This window comes from Staurois parvus, unplaced genomic scaffold, assembly GCF_062004578.1.
Source record: "Staurois parvus isolate SC_StPar_1 unplaced genomic scaffold, SC_StPar_1.0 ptg000012l, whole genome shotgun sequence".
Classification (NCBI taxonomy): domain Eukaryota; kingdom Metazoa; phylum Chordata; class Amphibia; order Anura; family Ranidae; genus Staurois; species Staurois parvus.
The window spans coordinates 1,598,761-1,614,760 of NW_028317808.1; the positions used below are offsets into that span (position 1 = coordinate 1,598,761).

General features: G+C 38.7%; 1 protein-coding gene across 1 annotated transcript in view; it reads right to left on the reverse strand.

Moving 5' to 3' along the window:
* The window catches only part of IGFBPL1 (insulin like growth factor binding protein like 1), a 92,595-nt gene extending 77,536 nt beyond the window's left edge, over nucleotides 1-15,059 (reverse strand). Inside the window, exon 1 of the mRNA XM_089674600.1 lies at nucleotides 14,522-15,059. Within this exon, the coding sequence (XP_089530726.1) occupies nucleotides 14,522-14,966 (445 nt within the window). The 5' untranslated portion in view covers nucleotides 14,967-15,059. The remainder of the gene's footprint in view (nucleotides 1-14,521) is intronic.
* Between the last annotated feature and the right edge of the window lie 941 nt (nucleotides 15,060-16,000).

Sequence of the window (16,000 nt, forward strand, 5' to 3'; positions counted from 1 at the left end):
GTATGAGGAACAGTCGGTCGATTTTTTGATCCTTAGTATAGTGCTTTTGACAGCCGGCTCCAACTTTTCAGATGACAAAAACCGAGGGTGCAAACTAGAAAACACAACGTCTGATTTTTGGTTAATGTGTTAAGTAATTGTACGAAAGTAATCGAAAAGAAAAAAAACAAGCATAATCAGAAGCAAAGAACGACCCTACAATGCCTCTTCTAATATGCTAATACATACAGTAGCTACGTTTGCCTTTGTCGGCTGAGAATTTTCTTACAAGTCAAAACCATTCCAACTACATCATGATATGCATTTTCGTGGAAACTCAGTCAATTGGTCGTCCGATTTTCTCATAGTGTGTTCTAGGCTTTAAAGTTCATTGTTGTTTTTACCAAGGTTTCTTATGTAATCATTTATAACAGCTCTTGACAGACAACTACTCTACGTATCTCTATATACGTGCATTAATGAATACACATGCAGTGGGAAGAAAAATGTGCAATATGGTTGTTTTCTAAAAGGAGACTATAAACTGTCATTGCACTCTGTTTTAAAACCAGCTGTGCTCAATGACTCAGGAAGTGTCTAAAAGTTATGTCAAACATTTTCAGCTAATCATTTGTTAGTATTATTACAGGAGGACCACACAAATGGAAACACAAAATGTTACTCGAAGCATAGCTAGTACTAGATATTTCACTATGTCTTTCAAGTATTTCCATGTACTGCACAGTATACTGTATATAATAAATAATTACAGAGAGCCCATTGAATTCCTTGGGAAAAAAACACAGATTTCTGCAATTTGGGTAGGAGCATTCCTATTAAAGCATATGTACAGACCTTAAAAGAGGAGTTAGTCATTTCTAAAAAAAAAAAACTAAAAGCAGCTACAAACACTGTGGCTGCTGACGTTTAATAAACACACACATACCAGTCTAGGGATTGAGCGCGGGCTTCACCTGAGTTGGTTCTTCTCTGGTCTTCAGGTCCACAGCACCACCATCTTGCTTGTGGGATGTTGGCTGTGACTCCCTGCGGCTTCACAGCCAGCTTCCAACTTTGCATACTTGTGTTGTGCTGCACTTTATGAATGGACCTGCAACCTCCTGAGACCTCTGACATCCCCACCAAATTGTCTAGGCCAGTGGTGGGCAACCTTTTTTTTCAACTGAGCCAAATCTCGCCAAAACCACGATTGAAATTTATTTTGAGAGCCACATTTTTAAAACTGAAAATACATCCCCCATATAGTAATTCATCCCCCATAGTAATTCATCCCCCATAGTAATTCATCCCCCATATAGTAATTCATCCCCCATAGTAATTCATCCCCCATATAGTAATTCATCCCCCATAGTAATTCATCCCCCATATAGTAATTCATCCCCCATATAGTAATTCATCACCCATATAGTAATTCATCCCCCATAGTAATTCATCCCCCATATAGTAATTAATCCCCCATAGTAATTCATCCCCCATATAGTAATTCATCCCCCATAGTAATTCATCCCCCATATTGTAATTCATCCCCCATATAGTAATTCATCCCCCATAGTAATTCATCCCCCATATAGTAATTCATCCCCATATAGTAATTCATCCCCCATAGTAATTCATCCCCCATATAGTAATTCATCCCCCATAGTAATTCATCCCCCATATAGTAATTTATCCCCCATAGTAATTCATCCCCCATAGTAATTCATCCCCCATATAGTAATTCATCCCCCATAGTAATTCATCCCCCATAGTAATTCATCCCCCATATAGTAATTCATCCCCCATAGTAATTCATCCCCCATATAGTAATTCATCCCCCATAGTAATTCATCCCCCCTATAGTAATTCATCCCCCATATAGTAATTCATCCCCCATATAGTAATTCATCCCCCATAGTAATTCATCCCCCCTATAGTAATTCATCCCCCATATAGTAATTCATCCCCCATAGTAATTCATCCCCCATATAGTAATTCATCCCCCATAGTAATTCATCCCCCATAGTAATTCATCCCCCATATAGTAATTCATCCCCCATAGTAATTCATCCCCCATAGTAATTCATCCCCCATATAGTAATTAATCCCCCATATAGTAATTCATCCCCCCTATAGTAATTCATTCCCCATATTGTGTCAATTCACTTACCTTTGCTCCGCGCGTTCCTCTCGCCGTGTTCCCGCGCCGTTCCGGTCTTCAGGGCGGACTGTGAGAGGAGAGGAGTTCGTCACGCTGCCCCGCCTACATCCTGACAGCCAATGTTTGCCACGCTCCGCGGGCCGGATTAAAAGGTCCGCCGGGCCGTAGTTTGCCCATTGCTGGGCTAGCTGCAGAGTCCTGACTTTTGGGGCGGGTACCCGAGGAGGGAGGGGAGCGGGCGCCTGGCACACAGAAGAGCCGCATTAAAGAGTGTAAAGAGCCGCATGTGGCTCACGAGCCGCGGCTTGCCGACCACTGGTCTAGGCGATCCGAGTGTACCCACATGGAAGAAAAATGTGTTTTTATTATAAAATATATGAAAAATATTTGTAAAAATACATTTCAAATATACTGCATGTATATTTTTGGAATGTATTTACGGATATATGTAAAAATATATGTTAACCACTTCCAGTCCAGACACTTTTACCTCCTTCCTGTCCAGGCCAATTTTCAGCTTTCAGTGCTATCACACTTTGAATGACAATTGCGCGGTCATGCAACACTGTACCCATATGAATTTTTTAGCATTTTTTTGAGACAGATAAAGCTTTATTTTGGTGGTATTTATTCACCACTGGGATTTTTATTTTTTTTACTATGTAAATGAAAAAGTCCAAAAATTTTGAAAAAAACTGTTTTTCTTATAAAATTTTGCAAATAAATAGTATTTCATCATAAATCTTAACCAAAATTTATTCCGTTATATTTTTAGTAAAAAAAATAACCCAAATTAGTTTATAACCAAAATTATAATTTTTAAACATTTTTTTTACATTTCTTTATTTTATTTATTTATTATTATTTTTTTTTTTACATAATGTCACCCTAGCAGTACAGTGTCACCATGGTGACACTGTACTACTTGTGGGGGGTGATGAAGATTTTTTTTTTTTTTTTTACACTGATTGCTTTTATACCCATAAAGGATGTAAAAGCAATCATTTCTCCTTCTCTCTAGCTGTATTCTTGCAGCCTTTGAGAACTACTGAGTGAGCTGTGATTGGTCACAGCTTGTCATATGGTACAAGGCTGTTGTGAATAGCCTTGTACCATGTGACCTCTGTTATCATTCATAGATTTCACACGTAGTAACAGTGACATCTTGCTTACTACATTGCATGTGATCACTGATTGGCCAATCAGCGATCACATGATCGGGACCTCGTACATAAGTACTGTCCGACGATCGGTGTTCCACTGTGTCCGGAGGACACAGCGGGCACCGGATCGCGGTGCTGCGCGCTCCCAGGGAGTGCGCACAAGCAGGGTGCGGGGAGGCCGTTTATAAACGGCCACCCGACCCTGCACTGCCACTGGTTAAAATGACTTTTTTTATATATTAAAACGAATTTGAAGAATATATTTAAAAATATATATTTTTTTAAAATATATTCTTTAGATTTTTTTTAACATATAAGAAAGTTGAAATATATTTTGAAATGTATTGAACATGGCCAAAATTGTAGTATTTCAAATATATGGCAATATATTTGGGAATAATATTTTTAAAATATTTCAAATATATTTTTCTTCCATATGAGTAAGTGAGAGTGGGTACCTGTAAGAACTAGGTACCCATTACCAGAAAAATAAATAAACAAAAGTTGCTAAAAGTGGTGGTGTTAAGGGAAGGTGGAAAAGTGGAACTTCCCTTTTTAGGTGAAATTCTGCTTTAACTGTATCCCCAGGCCTCCCTCTCCCAATATAGACTTGTAAAATTATTGGGGGGCTTCTGCTGTGGGCACCTACTGATATAATCATGTCCTCAAAGCTACATCTTCCAGAAGCCCTTTCCCTGCACACACGACGGTTGAATTTGCAAGGGCATTTGCGCCAGGGCATAGTGAAATTTCACTTTGCAAACACTATCCAATCATGTGCAAGGAAAATTTTTAAAATTTTGCTTGCACATGATTGGTTGATGGAAGTCAGCAGTGCATCAGTTCATTCACTAAGCTCTGGGGCAAATTCCCTTACATAAGCAACCCAATACTTTGAACATATTTTCTTTTAGTAAATCAACCCCAGTGTGTGGACAAGCCTACAGAGCTCAAGGTAACATCATTGATTTGCTGGGAAAGAAAAAATTCCTTTGGCCCTTTAAGGGGTTTCAGATGCTGGGAGGCGGGGTGGGGGTTTCTGATCATGTGACCTCTGTGATGGGCTGTTACATGATCGGAAAGCTCACGATTGCAAGTAGAGATTGGGAGCTTTCTGTAGCCGCCGGTAATTGTATCGGACGTGTGCACTGAGTGTACTCTAAGCACAGTTCTGTTTATCTCTAGGTACGCATATATGCAGCCTCTCAGTGTTAATGCTCACACGCAAGGAGGCTGCATATATGCATACGAACAGCGGGAAGGAGTTAATGTATACATGTAGATTAGGACAGAGAGTAGCAAGAATAGGTGAAACTCTGTAGTCCAGCAGGCAGGACTGATGAGACTGGTTGGGATTTCAATGCAGCAGTGGCAATGTGTTATCAGCAGGAAACTAGAAGCATACTGAATTTCTGGCAGGATCAATTAATCTTTTTCTGTACATCATTTTAAAGGGATAAACATAGGAAAATGTGCATGCAATACAGCAATGTACTATATATTTTTTTATTTTGCCCTGACATATACTTTAAATGAGGTGATGTCTGGAATGGAAAAGTGTAGCAGAGACTGAAAATTGTTAGGAAGGTTAGAGGAACCACTACCATTCACTTAAGCTCTGCTTTCCATTTTTCAATCGGCACCACGGAGTAATAAATAGTCCTAATAGCAAAGAATAATACAGAGCTTTTTTACTTTGTTACTGTAATTAGCTTCCCTGTATAAGATATATACTTTAGCCTATAATTATTGTAAATGAGAAATAAAGAAAGTAATGGAGTGTATATGCATACTTTTGGTCAAAAGACGTGGACTCCGTAGGAAGGAGACTACTCCTGCTCACATAAGAAGAGCGGAATGGAATGTCACGTAACCATCGATTTAGGTGAGTAAAAAGCATTTGAATAGATTTTTTTTTTACTTTTTATACCAGTGATTTATTAAAGGGGGTGGGAGGAGGTGTGTGTGTGGAGGGTGCAGCCCGGAGAGTAGTTTAAAGTTTTCACCCTGGAGGCGATTAAAGTGTAAAAGGCAAAGCTTTTGTTTTTTTCATTTTGGATAAAGTAAGGGATGATTATAACCCCCCATCCTCCCCTTGAGTGTTTTTCTGCCATCTGTATCCCCACTATGGAGATTTCCCTTCACTTCCTGTTGCATTATCAGAACAGGAAGCGAGACGAAATCCCTCCAAAGTGAAGGAATCCTAGTGTGTCACCAGGATCACCAGAACTAGTGTCCCCATTGGAAGATTTCTCCTTTATTAGTGTTCTGATGTCAACCAAAACTTTGGGATTTTCTTTTACTTTTGAGAATGGTAAGCAGCACAAATGAAGACGGTGGATCTCACTAATGGGGGCACAGACAACAAAAAAAAAACTGACAGGCATTCAAATCAATTTCTACTCTATTCGAAATTATCTAAAAAATCATTTGCATTTACTTACACTTTAAAGTGGAGTTCCACTCAAAAGTGGGAGCTTCACTTATCTGCCCCCTCTTCCCCTCCGATGCCACATTTGGCAACCTTTGGGGGAGAAGCAGGTACCTGTTTTTGAAAGGTACCCGCTCCCACTTCCGGCTCAGTTTGTCGCATTGAACTGTGCTGGAAATGTGGCCCCCTCTCCCCCCCCCGGGACAATTCACAGGTCCCTGAGGACTGTGGCCCATTCACAAAGTGCTGTGCTTTGTGCATACACAGTATGAAGCCGGCTGTGAAGCCGTAAGGCTTTACTGCCAGTTTCCCTTAGTCAAGATGGCGGTGCCAGCACCCGACAGCAGATTGAAGAATGGGCTCGGGGTGAGGATACCACTGGATCCCTGGACTGGTAAGTACCCTAATATTAAAAGTCAGCAGCTACAGTATTTGTAGCTGCTGACTTTTAATTTTTGTGAGGTGGGGCTGGAACTTCTCTTTAAAGCTGCCCACTGCTTAAAGAAGTTTTACCAGTTTGCAGTGGATGGTCCTAGGTCAGAATGAATTTGCGCTGATGGTGAATAGCCACATCAAATTTCAATTAACAATTGCTTATTTGCACCTCTCTACAGAGCCGGACCTCTTGGTAAGTCCTATTCGCTAAACAATGTTATGCTGTTTCAACATTTTTGTTTTACACAGAACCTATTTTGGTCGTAGGATTTCAAACATTCTGCTAAAAGTATGAAGTTGTTTTTTTCCCCACAATCTCCACCATTGCAATGATGTAAACTTCCTCACTGACTGCTACTGCACTGTCATGCACTTTTCCACTTTCTGCCTGTGCACCGACATGCATCTCCTCAGTTTTCACCAATGCACCAACATGCGCTTCTTCACTTTCTCAATTGCTGCCACTACATTGGCACACATTTCCTCACTTCCTGCCACTGTACCTGTAGGCAGCTGCAGTCTGCTTGCTCCACTGAAGGCGGCACTCTACCGGAGTGGTACTGCAGTGGAGAGGAAGTCAGGAGAAACCTGTTTTTTTATGGTTTTCTAATCCTCCAAGGCAGCATTCCAGTTGGCTACGCTGTATACAGCTGACTTCTGGTGGCCATCTTGGGTCAGCAGAGTCTTTTTAAGTCCATGTCCCCAGGTTTTGGTGTGCATTTTGCAAAGTGGATAGGAGAGGGAACGAGAACCCGCCTGTCAGGGAAAGTGATAGTAGTAGGGAGAGGTTGCTGGTGAGGAGGGACAAGCTACTTCTTTTGCAGCAACTGCACAGACCTGCATACCATTCTATTCAGCCTGTTCTATGAACGGGCACTCTTTTTCTAGTAAATATATATTAAAAAGAGAAAATATATTTTAAGAATTAAACTTACATATACATTTTTAAGAGATGACTACAGCTTTAAAGAATAAAACTTTGGATGCCCCCTTCTACATACCCTGTAAAATATTAAATAGAATGCCAAACCTCAGCTTTTCTGAAATATAGAATTGCTGACTTACCATTACTATTCTTAAAAACCCCAGGAGTTGGCTACTGCCAGTGTTTCTGTGTCCTATCATAAAGTATAACAATTTATGTCCTTACAGGCCTGCAAGCAGGCAGGCTGGCAATTCTTCTCTGAGTAGTCAGCTCCCAGGATGGAGAAGTGTTACCTGGCCATAGAGAGGCCAGATAGAGTGTGTCTGAGGACCTAAGTATTTTGAGCTGGAAAACTGGTAAGGACACCATTCTAAACCACCATCAGAAAATATAAATTTCTTCTTTTGAGCCATTCTATTGAGATACAGGCGTACCTCAGTTTATGAATGCCTCGGTTAACGTAATTTTTGGTTTATGTATGAAAATCCATTGAAAATAATGCCTCGGTTTACTAATTTGTTTTGCAGTACGAAGTAAGTTTCCCCAGGATGCATTGCACCTGGGAGGTTTATAGCGGTTGCCCCGTGCCTTTAAAGTGCACTTTATAAAGAGTTTTGAACAGATAAGACATTTTTTTTACTTTTTTCTGACCTCCGAAACGGATTAATTGGTTTTCAATGCATTTACGATTTTTTCGCAATACGAAGCAAGTTTCCCCAGGATGAGTTGCACCTGGGAGGTTTATAGTGCCGGCCCCGTGCATGCTAGAGTTTGTGGCTAGCACGTGGCGTCGAGTGTGGAGGTGTTGGAGTGGTTTTTGCATTGAGTTTTGGAGCCATTCTGGACATTTTTAATCATGTCCCTGTACAGTATATATGCATTTAAAGTGCACTTTATAAAGAGTTTTGAACAGATAAAATACTTTTTTTTTAACTTTTTTCTGACCTTCGGAATGGATTAATTGGTTTTCAATGCATTCTTATGGGAAACCGCATTTTGGTTTATGAATTTTTCGCAATACAAAATGTCCCTGAGAACGCATTAAATTCGTAAAACGAGGTACGCCTGTAATCTGAAACCTCTGTAAAATGTAACTCTATCTTTTTTACGTGATCAGTTACAAACTTTGTATCCAAGATTTATTTACCTACTTTCTTATGCTTGAATAAGGTTTTTAAAATGTTCAGTGTGCCCTGTAAAAGAGATTTTCTTTCATTTAAAAACCCTTTCTCAGATATACTATGATAGGTATTTGTTTTTTAATTTATACATCTGAGTGTGCCTAGAATTATCTATACTATATTATATATATTAGCTAAACAATTCATAGATAGAAATAAAAACCCACGTATCTTTAGTTCTCCCAACATTTAAATATGTTTTGATGCACATGGATATGTCAAAAAGAAGGATGTGTATGTCAGTTATTTGGATGCCCTTCCCCACCTTGCTTTTAAAAAAGCTTGTCACTTGATTTTTTTTTTGTAAACTCTTATACCTCTGCCAAACCAGCATTATCATATCAAATTCACCAGAGGTGAAGATACAACAATTATTTTTGTGCAAGAGAACCAACACAGGCATTAAGGACAATCATCAGAATAATCCAGTCACTTTTCTTTTTGTAGTAACATAAAACAACAATCGAGTAAAAAAAAAAAAAAAGGGTTAATTGGCAAGAGCATGACATACTGCTTACCATAGCAGGATCAATAAGCTACACCCATCCATTCAATTTCATTTAATGTAAATAAATACTTGGTTTTTTGCTTAGCCACAATAAAATAACTGTATAAAGCTCTTAAGAGACTTCGAAGATTACATATAAAAGATAAATCAAACAGGAGTGCCAGGTGAGAAGGCCTGTGTATCTGTGGGCACTAATAAGATGGCAGATGGCAAGTTACATAACCCCGTGTTCACTGTGTTCAGACACCATGTCCCAAAGGATATATGCCAAAGTTAGTACACTCATCAAATTAGCATATATAAACGCTTTTTTAGGTTTTGATTGAATGCTACTATTTCTCGGCACAATGATGAAGAGCCTATATTGTGTTTAAAAACATTACGGACTATATTTGACAAACAACATTGCTCAATTACTCATTGCCACCAATATTGTATATTTTAAGGTTAGTGAATATTTATGTATAAATCACCAGAAAGGAGGGTAACAGGATTCTGGCTCTTTTATCCAGTATTTGCTGATACACACAGAACAATTAGGGATCAAACAAAAGTTGTTATTGATGCGTATGAAAGGTGTAATTTGTCACTGAGATCATCCTATATGCTGGAAAATGTTTGCTGCTCCAGAGCGAGACTGTATGATAAAAACAGAGCTGATCAGACAAGGAACAAAATGATTTCCTCATTATCAATAATATGTTTATGAATGATATGACATACCTTAATGTTAATGAACAATTAGGATTCGGTATGATAACCATTATTAGGTCTACATCCTTAGCACATGCTCACAGATGAGAGAATGTTAATGGTTGTATTGTAAAATGTTTCTTGCTATTGTATTGAAGATTGATTGGGTTGTAATTGTTGCTGTAGGCTGTCCCTTTATGCCAGTAGGCAATGTATTGTGTTCTTAATGAGTTGAATTTCACTGTATACAAAATTAAGGGGCAGTGGGGTTTATTCATAAAGCTGAAGAGTGCAAAATCAGGCTCACTTCTGCATAGAAACCAATCAGCTTCCAGGTTTTTTTTTTTGGCAAAGCTTAATTGAACAAGCTGAGGTTAGAAGCTGATTGGTTTCTATTAGTGGTGCACCAAAATGAAAATTCTAGTGCCGAAGCTGAAAATTCAAAATGCACTTGGCCGAAAACCGAAACCGAAATGCGCAGTTTTTAAAAATGAATATATATTTTTTGGAAAAAAATACACTTTGATTAAAAAAAAAAAAAAAAAAACATTATATACCCCAATATTTTGTAAAATATGAAAAATGTTACGGCGAGTAATTAGATACCCAACATGTCATGCTTTAAAATTGCGCACGCTCGTGGAATGGCGTGAAACTGCAGTACTTAAAAATCTCCATGGGTGATGCTTTAAAAATTTCTACAGGTTAGCAGTGTAAAGTTACAGAGGAGTTCAAGTGCGAGAATTATTGCTCTTGCTCTAACATTTGTGGTGATACCTCACGTGTGTGATTTGAACACCATTTACATATGTGGGCATTGCCTACGTATGTGTTCACTACTACATGCGTGCATGGGGGGACGGGGGCATTTTAAACTTTTTTTTTAATTTATTTAATTTTTTTTTTGCACTGACCATTTAAAAAAAAAATGTAATCACTTGTATTCTTATCACAAGAAATGCATGCATCCCTTGTGATAGAAATAATTAGTGACAGGTCCTCTTTATGGAGAGATATGGGGTCAATAAGACCCCACATCTCTCCTCTGCAATGTAAAGCATTGGATCAAAAAAAAACTGATCTAGTGCTTTAAAAAACAACGGAACCAGAAGTGCCATCGCTCCGGTCCTCCAAGGGGATAGAGATGAGTGGAGGCCATCTTTCCTTCACTAATTTCTATGCCCAGTGCCGGGATCGTTCGATGGTTTCTCAGGTAAGGCTGAGAACTACCGAGCGGCGACCGATGGCAGCAGCGGTGGGCAGGTGGCGGCGAAGGGCGGGTTTTTTGGCACCTGTATCTGTGCTTTTTTTCATTTTGGCTGACGGCCAAAAGGGGTGTTTTCAGCCGAAACATTTCGACCACCGAAATCTCGGTGCATCCCTAGTTTCTATGCAGAAGTGAGCCTGAGTTTGCACTCTCCAGCTATAGCAAATAAACGCCAGTGTCTCTTGCACAAAAAAATGCGCAAAAGAGATGAAAATCTGAGAACTGTTTTGCTTTTTCCCTGGGCCAAACAAATATGAGAAAATGCTGCCACTGATGTAGGGAAATTAACACTGATCACACACACTGTAAATGTGTCAGCAGTTTGATCTCACACATGAATAAGCTTACTGTAGGATTTACTGTCTCACTGTGATCTAGCAACCTGGCCTTCAATGAAAAGTATCTTCATAGTATGTCAAGCCAAAACTAATACATGTCAGAAGTCACCACAGTACATGTTTTGGTTAGTTAAAATATATCAACCTGAAAGATCAAGATCGTATCTACTAGGATTGCAGTAGAGGAATAGATATCTTCCTGAGATCATTATGGAGGAAGATGTCTAACCATCCATAAAAGTGTCATGAGTGCCAGGACCCATGACGTCTCTCAGCTGACAGTGACCGTGCCACAGACACAGTACTCTGAGATTTTCTTCTGCTCCATAGTAAAGGAAAAGATCAGATCCACTCATACTAAGATTTTCCAGCAAGTTGGATAATCTCACTGTAGGATAATGACCTCCAACTTCCTGAAGTTATAACTCTCTTTGAAAACAATTGATTATCATTATGCTAAAAATCAGGAGTGTCAGCTGTAAGTATGGGACAGTCTAAAGCCAACCATAAGATAGCCACCTGCTGACCAAGTGAATACAAGTAGCCTGTTCTCAAAATGAATACTGAATGCCATGTGACTTACCTTACAAAACTGATGCATTGGGGTTGATTTACTAAAAGTGAAGAGTGCAAAACCTGGTGCAGCCATGCATGGTAGCCAATCAGCTTCTAACTTCAGCTTGTTCAATTACGCTTTGACAAAAAAAACAAAATTGGAAGATGATTGGTTTCTAAGCAAAGCTGCACCAGATTTTGCACTCTCCAGGTTTAGTAAAACAACCCAATGTGACATGTGGCAAGAGCACAGTATAAAAAGGAGAAGGGAGCAATAAAGTGATTTTAGGCAGCTAATTTTTGGCTCTCAGTCAGGCACACATTATTCTCCAAACTGCAGCTTTTCAACCAGTGGTAATTGCACTCCAATGGGTGCTTCTGGCACCTTCAGAAATGGTGACTCTGGCACAACTTGTTAAAACAATTCAATGTAGAGTTTTGGCAAATAACAATTTGGAAGTAAATTAGGTGCTGCCAAATATTTTCAGTTATTTAAAAAAGAGATAGTTTGTAAAGCAGTTAAGCGCAGTTCTCTGGAAACTAATATATGTACACATATCAGGGAGTATTTGTGATAAGGTGATCCTCATCAAACGAAACCTGGCAAACATTGGCTTTTATAAATGGCTATACACTGTAGTTTAAGTCCTCATGTACACTGGACGTTTTTACAGCTGCTATTTTTGGATTTTGGCGTTTTTTCTACAGCCAATAAACCCCCCCAGCAAGTTATCCTATTTCTCCATGCACACATAGACTGTAATCAGCATTTTTTGGCAGGGGTGTTTTTGGCTGGAAAAAAACCCCAGAACTAGTGGGTTTCTAGAGGATTTTTTTAGCTGTGAAAACACTCTAATGCTGAAAAACATGGCAAAACGTGGTAAAACACGGCAAGCCGGCATTTTTGGACTTTTTTTGAGCAAAATAAAAAAATTGGGGGGTAAAAAAAACCTGCTAAAAACCACAAACGTGAAAAAACGCAGCAAAACGCTAATGCAAAAATGCTAAAAAATGTTGAAAAACTCAAATTTTTTACATGACTTTACACAGCTAATGTTACCAGCGTTATTAAAACACCCAGTGTGCATGGAGCCTAATACACTGGAGAAACACTACCCAACACTACTTCTAGTGAAGATCATGTTGATTACATAGCTATCAAATAATGTGTTATATATGGCAAACCTAACCTGCATAATGCTTGCCATACATTGGTTTCTACCATAATATGCACAGAAACTCCTGTATCCATGTTTTAGAGTAGACTATTCAGGTTCTGAACTGTGATTCAAGGCAGACAATATCCAATAAATGGTGACTACTCAAACATATAAGGTATTAATTGTAACCTCAAAAACGCATTAGTGGGGTCATTAGGCATTCTGACATTCCATGAAACGTAGGATTGACTTTTAGACTGTACAGTGGCTGGACTGGAAGAGACCATATAATAGAGTGTAACTGAGGTTAATTGTGATACAGGCTTATTATTATTATTATACAGTATTTATATAGCGCCAAAAAGTTTGCTCAGCGCTGTACATTATAGTGGGAGACAGTACATGAGACAATACAGTAACAATACAATACACGAGGGGTTCGAGGGCCCTGCTCCTTGGAGCTTACAATCTAGGAGGGAGGGGATAGTGGTACAGGAGGAAGTGGCTGTGGGGGATGGAGTGGTAGGAGGAGTGGAGGAGATCAGCAGTTAGGCTTCCCTGAAGAGATGGGTTTTCAGGGTGCGCCTAAAGGTGAGGAGGGTAGTTGACAGTCTGATGGATTGGGGTAGTGAGTTCCAGAGGAAGGGGGAAGACCTGGAGAAGTCCTGGAGTCGGCCATGGGAGGAGGAGACCAGGGAGCTAGAGAGTAGGAGGTCTTGTGAGGAGCGAAGAGTACGTGTAGGGTGGTATTTGGATATCAGGTCGGTGAGGTAGTTTGGCTTATAAATGATACCATGGCATAGGAGATGAAATCAAACATGAAGATATCATGCTATGTGATCAGAAGAAAAAGAATAGCAGTATTTTGTGCAAAGCTCTAAGGCTGGCCATACATTATACAATTTTCTTGAGAATTTTGCTTTAGATTTACCAAAAACCATATAATATGAGGTCAAACCTAAACAACACTTTCAGTTGTATCCAAATAGGCAGGCCCTTGCACTACATAGTTGAACGTAAATCTAAATGAAATTGGGCAGAAATTGGACAGAAAATTGTATAGCATATGGCCAGCCTTAGTTCTTGTTCACCAAAGTAGCTGAGGCAGCTTATGAAAGCACTAAAACAACAATAAAAGAACTATGGGATATCATGAAGGCAGCACCATGAGCGCTCACGTGGTGAAATGTCAGACATATTATCAATCTACAACTTCTGTACAAGGGATGCCCCAGGCACATGTGAGGCTGATCTGTAATTTTAAAAAAGTCAAGAAAGCATTGTCTTTATCATGAATTTCTTTTTGTAATACACATTGTCAGCAATTTTACACACATGACACTAGAGTTCCCATGCAGTACTTTTGTATTATATGGAAGACAATACAAACTGCCACATACACAAAATAACAATGGTCTTATTGTGTTCAAAGCAATGTAACCTGTTAATGAACGTAAAATGTTACATAACTATGGGATACCCATGCACACTTGTTAACTATAATGAAAAGATGTATTGAAAATAGCTACCAGTTCAAGAAAAACAAAACATATATACTTTTCCCAATTTTCCCAATTGTTACAATAACAATTAAGCAGATTGGTCAGTTTAGTTAAACCAAAGCAAGCATTTGAGTTCAATTTATGCAGTATATATGGTTACATTTTTTGTCAATTGTAAGTTCATGGAAACTTTTATATTAGCTAGTTGTGCAAATCAAACACTTACCAAATGTACACTCTCCATCGTGGATCTTGTGGATGGTACCTTTGCCTTGGCTTTGTGTCTTCCAGTTCTGCAGATGGAGGGTGCACACACTGGAATGGGTTTGTCCATCAGAGCCACACACAGCGCCATCTTCTTCACATAGGCAGAATCCTGTTCCTTCAGAATTAGAGGATGACCCTCTTCCCAAACTAGAGTGGCTTACACAGACCATCCCAGGAGCACAGCGGGCTCTCGTCTCATCTCGTCCACCACATTTCTCTCCTTCTATACTGAGGCAGAGGTCACAGCAGTCACAGTCATCTTTGGTGAGCAGCTCAGGTGCTGCACAGGTAACAGACCTACAGGCATCCTTGTTGCATGGACCACAGAGAGAAGTGCTTGCCCCTACACCAGGTATCAGGTGGAGGAAGCCAAACAAAGGCAGCAGAAGCAGAATAGGATGCATATCTGTCTATGCTTACTTTTGACTTTGTGCTCAGTTGTTCACCACTGACTGACTGCCTCTCATCCCAAACAAACTGCTAGAGCTAATGCACTTTGACAGTAAAGCCATGGACAGCTGCAGTCCATAAGCCACTCCTCCACATACAAATGTGCCAGAGAAGTTTGGAAAAGGGACAGCTCTTTGCATCTTTCATTCAGCTGGTGCTCTCATCAGTTATTGCTTTACATGCAAGGGCATTAGATAAAGTGATGTGCTTAAAAGGCTTGCCCCTGAATTCTGTTATCTTCTCTGCCCTGTAACTAAGGGGCTATAATACCACTTCCACAGAAGCGTCTCGTGAGAAAGAATCCTTCCAGGCTGACTGGTTTCATTCAGTAGCTGCAGAGACAAAACAATAGAGCTCACAAAGGATGCAGAGGCACAACACAACCCCGCTTTCCATTCACAGTTATACAACACTATGCAGTTAGATACAAAGTAAATAAAAACAATATATATATACATTTTATATATATATATATATATATATATATATATATATATAATTATTATTATTTTTTTTTTTTACTTATAAAACAAAGCTGGGCACTAACATGCCAATAAGTATAGTACTTTGCACTGGAATTTAAACTGTGAACCCTTCATGACTCCATACATCAAATATATATATACATTTTATATATATATATATATATATATATATATATATATATATATATAAATTTTATATATATATATATATATATATATATATATATATATATATATATATATATAAATTGTATATATATATATATATATATATATATATAGATATATATAGATATATATATATAATAATTATTTTTTATAACATATTTTATTAATTTTCCAATTTCAGCCTATTTTGTACAATAAGAATAAGCTCTCATATCATTATATCTCAATATTAAAATACAAAAACAAAATTCAATTTTATCTTCCGCCATGCAAAACCCACCTCCACATTTAAATGTTATTATTATTAAATTGTGAAGCTTTACCTTATAACCTTC